The sequence below is a fragment of the Carlito syrichta genome, unplaced genomic scaffold (assembly GCF_000164805.1).
Source record: "Carlito syrichta isolate Samal-C Ts95f unplaced genomic scaffold, Tarsius_syrichta-2.0.1 Scaffold260196, whole genome shotgun sequence".
NCBI lineage: Eukaryota > Metazoa > Chordata > Mammalia > Primates > Tarsiidae > Carlito > Carlito syrichta.
In genome coordinates, this window is record NW_007204292.1 from 59,132 (window position 1) to 69,520 (window position 10,389).

The following is a 10,389-nucleotide window of genomic DNA, read 5'->3' on the forward strand; positions in this document are numbered from 1 at the left end:
GATGCTTCAAAAGGAAAGTAAATATTCAATTTCTCAATCTTATCGATAATGGGACCCTTCTCTCACTGGGCTTTCCACAAAACGAATATTCCATGGAATATACCCAGGGAAATGCTGGCTTAGCAACTTAGAAATAGCTGTGAGGGAACTGCTTTCGATAAAAATTGCAAGAGTGTACATTTCTCCTATTGAATGAACTGCAAGTGATCAACTATTTCCTCTAGAAGATGGAGCATCTATTGGAAGGTCCCTAAGGAAGGGCGTGAAGCAGGCTGCTTGACCAGACGGATAGCCTGGTGGTGAGGCCTGGCTCCCAGAGGTCACATCAATGAACACATCCCAATCACCATTAGCATTTGAGTTTGAGAACCATAATTTAATCTATCTCTGATATTTTATACAATAAAAACTAAGGCCCAGTGATATTTTCTTATCTATTGAAGGTCACACAGTGGTCTCAAGTTGCTCCTTATATGGAGACAGGTGGTTTAATATGTCCATTAGGATGGGAACCTTTTTGTTTTTGTTTTTTTGAGTTGGAGTCTCACTCTGATGCCCAGGCTGGAGTGCAGTGGCATACTCACGGCCACCACAGCCTCAACCTGCTGGGCTCAGGTGATCCTTCCACCTCATCCTTCCAAGTAGTTGGAAGCCCAGGCCTGCGCTACCACACCTGACTTTCTTTGTTATTGTTGTTTATTTATTGTAGAGACGAGGTCTCACCAAGTTGCCCAGGCTGGTCTCGAACCCCCGGGCTCAGGCAATCCTCTTGCCTCGGCCACCCAAAGTAACCGGGATTACAGGCTGAGCCACCATGCCTGGCCAGGATGGGATTCTTTCTACCTGCCTATGCTTTGCCATCAGCCTTTCTCGAGCAAGGTGAAGTATATACATAATTAAGCGAATAAGTAAAATACATAACACATGCACACATTCCCAAAGTACTGTATGTTCCATAGAACCAATGCTCAGTGGGATGTGAAGAAAAGTGAAACAACTTTAAATAATTCCAGAAATGTTTCTATGCCAAGGTGCATTGTGAATAGCCAAGCAAGGATAGAACGTGCACTTTCTTAAATTTAGTTGGGCACAGAAAGCTTTTCTTTCCGGTCAACTGTTCCACAGGACACAAGTTTAGACAACACTAGTCAAAGATGGTATAAATTTAAAGTAAATAAGGTCTTTTTATTTTGCTCTTTTCTCTCTCTCTCTCTCTCTCTTTTTGAAGCAAGGAAACCAGAGCTTACACATACAAATGAGAGTTGAAACCCAGGGAAATTCGATGTTCTTGCCAGCAACTCACTGCTCTTTCAAAGGGCTTTTGAAACTCTTTCAGTCATTGTCTCCAGGAATCAGGGCACATTCTCCTGAATGCCCTCGGTAATGGCAAAGGTTGACCCTTTGAGAGGGGATTTGATTTTGGGAACAAAACTATGCAAAGTCAAGCCCCACGATTCAAGTTCAGAAGGAAGCAAACAGTAGTAGTTAGAAGTGAGGACATGAGCTCAAATTCCAGCTCTGCTACGAATTAAGGACATGACACTGAAGCGATCCTAGGACTTAGGGCTTCCTCTGTAAAATGAAGATAATCATACTTGCCTCAAAGGTAATTATGATGATGAAATTAAAAAATGAGACACATAAAGTGCCTAGCATCAGGCAGTACAAAAACGACCCATGTTCCTAAGAAAAACTTTCTGGCTTTTATTGCATGGTTTGTTAACTGGCAGTTGAGGACAACTCTCAAAGAAGGGTCCAGAAAACTTTATCCACAGTTGGGCAGAATCTATAGCCTTCCATAAAAAAATTTCTTTAAGGGTTATTTGTACATGTACATTCTAGTCTGTTTTTAAAGATTTGTTGCTTTTAAATCACATTTTACATAGGCAAACATCTGCCATCTTGCTATTTAAGTGGGCCAAACACCCCTTTCCAATCCTTGCCTTATGGCAGAGACACTAAAACGTTGTTTTGTTTTTTTTTAAAGCAGGATTTATTGAGAGAACAGAAAAGCTCCCACAGTGGGAGGGGACCCGAAGGGTTTGCCCAAAACATTGTTTTAATATCAACCACCATAGTAGGGAGGCCCTGGTAGGGTCCCTTTGGACCTGTTTAGGACATCGGAAGCTACATTAATATTTTAATAAGAACCTTATAACAGCCAATGTCATATTATGAATTTCTTTTAATTCACAATCTAATTTACTGGTTTGTTAGAATTGATTCCATAATCTAGGTCCATTTCTCTAACAAGACCATTTTTTATATTATATTAAAGTAACTCTGTTTGTAAAATAGAATACAATACAATCAGATTTTAAAGATAAGTCCTGAAGTGTACCCCACATCTTTAAAATTAAATATAATGATAATTTTAAAGATACAAAGAGAACTTAGATATACTTAAATGTGATGATCTCAAAATGCCATTTGTTTTGTTTGGTCTTTATCTTGTTTAAAAAATCTGCTTTCAGATTTCTATCTTCTTCTGAAAATTAGGAAGAATTGGCCCCATGCCCGTGTACTACATTTCCATAAGCAATAATTGGTTGGCACAGAGGATATCATTTTTAGGTAAGACATACCTGGTTGACCTCAGTCACCACCCCTCTCTATTGTCTTATACCAAACTCCTTTCTTCATTTACCACCCCAACCTCCATCAGCATTTGAGTTTGAGAACGATAATTTAATCTACCTCTGATATCTTATGCAATAAAAGCTAAGGCCCAGTGATATTCTGTGATCTATTCAAGGTCACACAGACCATCAGTGGCCAAAGTGAATTTCAAACCCAAGTCTCCTGGTTCAGGCTTCTTTCCATCTTCCACAAAACCACTCATCTGAAGGCTGCCAAGGTTAATTATTTAAACAAAATCTGACATGTTTTCCAAAATGTGGTACCGATTATTTTATTCATGAGGAAGAAGTGAGAAGGTTATGATTTTTTTGAAAGGCAAAAAGTTCATGTTTTCCTGTGAGAGATATTTGAAGGAAAGATTTCTCAGCACCTTCTGCTGGAGACCTGTGTGTAGAATTATGACATTTTAAAAGTTGGGATTATTGGCAAACCCAGATTATACAATCAGACACTCATCTGTTTTATGGTTGTTCAAATTAAAGTGATTTTCAGATACAATAATAAAAGCAAATATGTATTGCGTTACAGAAACTGTGCTAAGCACTTTTCATGCCTTGTTTTATTTGGTCCTTACTGTAATCCTGTACTAAAATGGTTGTTTTAGTACATTTTGTAGGTATAGAGATACAAATATCAAGGCTTGACTAAGCTTGCCCCAAATCACACAGCTCATAACGAGCAGAGTGGAGATCCGAACCCATGTTTATCTGACCACAAAGCCTGTGTTCTATACCATACTGCTGGCTCACTGGGGTCAGCTGCTTTGACATCACAGCTGATGTCGAAAGCCCTGGAAACATTTTGTAGCCTCTGTCAGTCACAGCAAGCATCACCGTCACCCCCAATCAACTAAATATCGTTTTGAACAAAATGAGAAAGCTTACCAAGACTACCTTACAACACATTCAACTCGAGGCAAGATAGAATTTTACCTTTCCAGGAATCACCATATCAGGGTGAGGCCCACTCATCTGGTGTCCTTCACAGAGCCCAATGTCATATATGCCATCTAGTAGGACTCCAAAACGTATTTGCTAAAATGGGAGACTTGGCCAGGCATGATGGCTCAAGCCTGTCATCCTGGCAACTTGTGAGGCTGAGGCGAGGGGATTGCCTGAGTCCAGGGGTTCGAGATCAGCCCGGGCAACTTGATGAGACCTCATCTCTACAATAAATCAAAAATTGGCCAGGCATGATAGCGCACGCCTGTTGTTCCAGCTACTTGGAAGGCTGAGGCGGAAGGACTGCCTGAGCCCAGCAGGTTGCAGCTGTGGTGGCCATGAGTGTGCCATCGCACTCCAGCCCAAAAAAATAAATAAAATTAAAATTAAATGGGAGACTTTTGTTTTCATTTTGCAACTGCTTGCAACTATACAGTACATAAACACTTGTTTTTAGCTAAGCGGGTATTTAAATTAGTCAAAAAGGAAATTGTCTCCACGTTAAGGATTTTTCTTTTCATCTTAATGATGCTTGACCATTATTTCCCTTTCAGGCTAGATAAAGGAGAATTTTACTCTTCACAAGAGAGAGTCTAGTTGGCCTATAAGCAGTCCAACCTGGGAGGCTAATTGTGAAGTCAGGGTGGAACAAAAGAGATTCAAGCAGGAGGTCTAGGGAAAGGCTTGGATGCTTTGCCTGAGAAATCCAGGTAGGCTGGAAGTGTCTGCTGAAGAAGTCTGAAGTCATAACTTCGTCAGCAAATACCTCTTCCCATTTTAGGGGTCTCAAATCACTTTCCAGAGTGCCCACCCATCGGTCCACGTGAGATCAGCTGGGGTGCACCAAACACAAGAAAGGGTGTGAGCGTGACCAGGAGTCTTCAGTCCTAAATCTATAAAAATAAGAATTAGATTCAACAATTATACAGGAAGCAACCCCTGGGTATATTGGGTCTAGGCTTTTCCCTGGGACCGTGGCTTCTTTGATGGTCCTCCGTGATGCACGCACAGGTGACTTTCATACGTGGCAGGCAGTACCAGACACAGACGTCGACAGAAGCGGAGAAAACAGAGGTCACAGAACGCGATCCTCCAGTGTGTTGCGGATGGAGCTTGTTTGGATGTGTGTGTGTGCGTGTGTGTGTTTGGGGGGAATCAATGTTTTGATGATAACCCTAGACAACCAGTAAAGAACCAAATGCTACTGACGCCAACTCAGATGTTTGGACTTTCTCTAGGGAGCCATGAAGACACAAGGGGGACACAGAGAGCCGTGTCTTTGGAAGGTGGCACTAACGGAGATGGGCTGGATGGACCCAAGGCAGAGAGAATGGTAGGGAGCTCCTGCCTGTGCAACGAAATAAAATGTGCTTCCATCAGGCCCATGGGGCTGCGGATGGGACAAGGGTGCAGATTCTCACGCTGCCCAAGGGGCGACTTCTCCAAGTATAAGTGGACAGGGAGAGAGAAGGGACAGGTCGTGCTGAAGTTTCTCGCCTGAATCACTGAGAGGATGAAACAGGCTTGCAGAGAAAACAATTGTACGGCGCTACTTGGTGCCGTGAATTAGCTACAAAGTTAAAAATCAGATCTATGGGTCACTGGGCAAATTGTAGACAAAACAGCATCGATGACTGGCATTTGTACTGTTCAGGCCATCGTGGGCGGGGAGGCCTCGGCTGGGCACAAGCCAAACACATTTATCTATAATCAGCTAATCATTCCTCAGAAAGTCCTTTTAGCTGATAGGTCTGGCTTGAGTGGTCATTGAAGATTTCGAAATTTTTCTTACACTTGTAATTTAAAGAGATATAGAAATAGAGAGCAATCGCTTTAAAGGTAAGACAGGCCATGGATATTTTTTCCTGGACTAAAAAATAGTTTGAGGGACTAAACAAGGAAGCTTTAGTAAGAAGCCTTATTCCTTTTTTGGTTTATGCTATTTGTATTTCCGTTTGTTTTTCGTTTTTAATTTCTTACAGACCATGTATTTATGTGTTGTAGATGAATTTTAAAAATAATGCTATTCACCCCTGCTGCCAGATCAATTCCGTGTTTCAAACAAGACCAAATCCCATTGGAATAAATAGAAGTTTCTTTTATGGTCACATTTGAATTCTTATATATAGTTTTTTTTGTTTTGTTTTGTTTTGGAAATAATAAACTGTGAATAAAACTCTCTTAGGAAACTGCAGGGGATTAGCTCATTAAATATGTTATCCATGAATGGCAACATGGTCATATTTTGTCCTCTTAAATTTGAATTTTTCTTCTGTCATGAGACTGTATCATTGGGGATTTCAGTCTGTAGTTGAGAAGGAACAGGGCTGTAATGTGTGAAAACACATTTCTCTAAATTGCATTCACTGAAAGTACCACTCTCTATCACTGAAAGCAAACCAGAATGCATAATTGCGCTCATTGGTGATGTTTCAAAACTGGCCCTATGGCAAACATGAATGAAACTGCATTTGCCTGGGAAAGGTTTTTGCCGTTGTTGTTCAAAACCACAAGTGAGATTTTTTAAAAAAATACGTTTTGTACAACGAATCTGATGAATGTTTGTTGGATCATTTTATTCTCCTCTCTACAGAGTGTGGGTTTTTGTTTTTCTTGTCCTCCAACACAAACTGCCAGCCACGGCCTACCAAGATCTTTTCCCAAACACTGCGTGTAACTTGAGGTACCGCGTCTGTTTTCCTCAGTACTCCCAGGCTGACATTTCCAAAAGTATTTCTCATCATGGCTTCTACAGAAGGTCTGAGAAAGCTTTTGGGGCCATAACAACATGGTCATATCGTTAGGGTACATGATGGGAATAGGGTGTTCCTTTTTCTTTTCCAACAACAGAGCAAGAGACCAACTGTCTTCCTACAGCTTTCATTTATATACTTAGCGTCAGGGTCTCACTCTGCTGGCCAGGCTGGAGGGCAGTGGCACGATCATGGCTCACTGCAGCCTTGACCTCCTGGGCTCAGCCTCCTGAGTAGCTGGGAATACTGGTGTGCATCACCACACCCGCCTATTTATTTTTTTTATTTTTTGCAGAGACGAGGTTTTGCTTTGTTGGCCAGGCTGGTTTTGCACTCCTGGATTCAAGCAATCCTCTTGCCTTGGCCTCCCAAAGTGCTGGGATTACAGGCCTGAGCCACCACACCTGGCTGCCTTTCCATATCAGTCAAGATGAATAGATTCTGAAGTTCATCTCTCTTCAAAGACTCTGATGGGTCATGGCTACAAACGCTGCTAGAACTCATCACAAACCTCAAGCAATGATTGGAGTGATTTAGGTCTGATCCGGTGGCCCAGTGCCCTTGGTCCCCGGGTTCCAGTGGGGGACTGGCAGCCCGTGTGGGGTTTTCAGGGCACTGGATGGCCCTGTCCCACAGAAGAACCCTTTCTGTCTGTGAACCATGCGTTTCCACAATTGTTATGATTGTGACACAGTTCCTAGGCAGAGCCTTATCCTTTATTTCCTCTTTAGTGCACGTGAGCTTATGAGACCTTTTCCTGAGGGTAGGAGGAAACAGAGAACATTGGACCAGAAGGATGGAGAGCAAAGTCTTAAGGCACAAGGTCCTGGAGATCAGAGATGACTCTGACCTCTGTTCCTTTTGCATAGGCTCAGCACTGACACAAATCTACCTCGTTGAGGTTAGCCAACATGAGTTAACCAAGGACATACACAGGCAAGAATTACTCGCCCTTTTGTTATTTCTGAAACCTGAGCTGCTTTTAGAAATAAGGGCTGGAATGTTCCATAGGAACTCGGAGCATGGGACACGGGCATGGCACACACTCGGTTGGGCTATTTAAAAACCAGTCCCTTGGCTTCCCTCTGTGATGCTAAATACGTATAATCACATTACCCAGCAGCAGCCGGTAACTATTTCTATAACATAGTTGTCCGGCATCTGTGCTTGCCGTGACTGGGTCTGTCCAATAAAAACAAAGTGGAGACATGGTCACTGATTGGACTGATCACTCTAGGCTTTCTATGCCATGGCTAACGTCCATTTAGTGTCAGAATATGAGTAGTTGTATCCACGGAAGCTTCCCAATCTTAAGGATTGATCTGTTTAGATATCCTAGAGGACGGGACGTGTCTTAGCACATCAAAAGGATGCTTTTGAAATGAGCCATTTATTTATTTAACAAATGGGCAACATAGACACAGTTTATCACCTCTCAGATGCAGCAAATTCTTATCCTATGGAAGGATCCCAGCATCAGAGACGCCGCCCCTTTCTGTGCCAAAGACTCTATCTCTTTTGGATTTGACTGATGTGCTAACACGTCCCCTAATCACACCACTAGCCATCAGTCAAACAGATAAGCCCCTTAGAAATCATCTAGTCAATTGTTAACCACTTGAAGACATTAACCAGTGGAAAGGCATCGGCCAACATTCTTACATAATGTCAAAACATCTGATCAAGTTTGTGAATTCGATGAAACAGTCAAACCAGTTTAGGGATTGTATATAAACAAAACAATAGATCGAGTGACTTTTCGTGTTTTAGCTTAATGTAGAATTTTTAAACCCCACCATTTATAAAATGTGGAAGCACCTACCGTACCTAATAGCAAGTGTTTTATCTAAATCTTATTTACCGCTGATAACAACCCTTCGAAGTATGTGTTCTCACTTCCATTTTACAGATAAGAAGGCTGAGGCTCAGTGAGATTTAGTAATTTTGCTACCTGTGTGGGTTCTAAGAGTGGCAGGGTGAGATTTACACACTGGTCTCTGCAATGCCAATTCCATGCTATTTGCCTATGTAATTATAAACTCAAATAGCCAAAATGACCCAGTAAGGCAAGAAAACCAGATGAGCAAAAAGCTTAGGTCCTGAATCTTGCAGTTGAGAGAGCCAAAACTCAGCTAATCCACAATTGGCCAATTCTCTCGGAAGCGGCCTGCTACAACCTGACTCTGTCGCCTGACACCTGAGTACCAGAAGACCCCTTGACCCCCATGTGATCCCGCTCTGAGAACTAGAGCTCCAATTGTCAAACGGTACACATCAGAACAAATTACACATGTCACATTATGCCTGTGAAAAGATCTGATTTCTTAGTCAAATATTATTTTTTTGAATATTTTCAGGCATAGACTGAATATGTGGTTCCCTTGTGGCCAACTCAAAACATCCAGCAAAGAGTAATCCTTTGCACCATCCTATATTAACATCTTTCTTCCCTCCTTGTGAGGGGAATAGTTATACATTAGACGAGATTTTAAAAGGGTCTCTCGAGAATTCATATTTTAAGGGATTACCTAGAAAGAACTGAGATTTTTTTTTTTTTTTTTTGGTCCCACCACCCCCCCATGGTAAATCAACCAAAGTGGCAGCCTGTCCCAGATGCCCGGGAGACAACATCTTGAGAGCATATGTTATGCTGGTCTCTGTATTGACTAATTCAAAAACTCCAGGGCAAAATAACCAAAGTTCCCAAGTTAAAAATGAAAGTAAAATAGTGGCATAGAAGGGGGATCATGTTTGCAACATTCCAACAACTTCATAAATAGTCATTAAAGTAGACCGCATTACAGGTTAGCAAATTTCCCATTGTAAGAATTCAGCCCCCCCACGCTGGTGGTATGAAGTCGCAAACAAGCTCATCTACCCCTCACTCTGCCGATAAGCTTTCTTTTCAGTCATATCATCACATCTGACAAAATTAATATTGAGATCATTTTCCTAGAGGGCTTATCCAAATATATGCCATATTAAAAATAGTCATGATATAAATATTTCTCACAAGAGCTGCAGCGATGGTGTGAATAAAAAACTCCCTTCTGAGATTTCAGTAAAACCAGATCTCACAAAGGATCTGAAAGAAAACAAAAAACACAAAAACAAACAGACACACACAAAGAGACACACACATACACAGAACAGACCTTATGTTAATCCGGTTTAGCATAACAGTCACGATTTTGACACTATTCATGAAGTGCGATACTATTCCTTCCCAGATGAAGTAAGAGACATGAATCTGCTACAGGTTTCTCATAATCATGTTCAGGGGTTGGGAAGGGGGGGGTCTATGCATGTTCAGTAGCAGCTAAAAAAAAAAAAAAAAAATCAAAAATTCTAAATGCAGCAAATGTTAGCACTGTCAAATGGCCAAGCATGCAAGAGGAATCTCTCTCTCCATGCCTTCCTACGAATACATACAAAGCCCCAAATCCACCGGCTGGAATTTTTAAATCGTAAATTAGATATCAAAATGCTTACGGGCCTTACAATGAGATAACATCAGGAGGAACGGTGCGTGGAATAGCTCTGGCATTCTCACATAAAGCATTATCTTTGGTACAAGTACACACGGCAGGGCATTTTGGCTTCGCTGGTTTCCTCCCTTCCGTGAGCAGAAGCGCAGATAAGAGACATAGGAAATAAGCAATTCTTTTCAGGGGCATGAAGGCATTTCCCATTCTTTTGCTTCTTTCTGATTCCATGCAGTCGCAAAAATCTCCCCCACCATGAACAGGGCTTCTGGAATTCAGATGGTGATTGTCTTGCGCTAAGAACGGGTCACATAGGAGTCCACCCTTTTCCTCTGCCTCTGTGTCTCTGCTTTTCAAAACAGGGACCTGCGGCTGATTTGTAAGCCTCTGCTGGCTCCAGCAACGCACTGCTCGGGGGAAGAGACCTGCGAGGTACTGAGGAATGGGAGGGATCCAAGTGCTGGAACAGAGAGCCGACTTGCATCACCACGAAAACACTGAGCGCAGACCAGCCTTCGAAGGCAACGCGAAGTGATGTAACAGAAATTAACCAGCTTGCTGCTTTCACCG

At 42.0% G+C, this 10,389-nt stretch overlaps 1 protein-coding gene across 3 annotated transcripts in view; it reads right to left on the minus strand.

The window, feature by feature from the left end:
- The window catches only part of LGI1 (leucine rich glioma inactivated 1), a 52,265-nt gene extending 41,882 nt beyond the window's left edge, over positions 1 to 10,383 (minus strand). For all 3 annotated transcript variants that reach the window (XM_008052175.2, XM_021709607.1, XM_008052174.2), the window contains exons 1-2: positions 9,836 to 10,383; positions 9,348 to 9,419 (exon numbers count right to left, since the gene is read on the minus strand). In XM_008052175.2, the coding sequence (XP_008050366.1) occupies positions 9,348 to 9,419; positions 9,836 to 10,050 (287 nt within the window). In that variant the 5' untranslated portion in view covers positions 10,051 to 10,383. The remainder of the gene's footprint in view (positions 1 to 9,347; positions 9,420 to 9,835) is intronic.
- Positions 10,384 to 10,389: the final 6 nt, after the last annotated feature.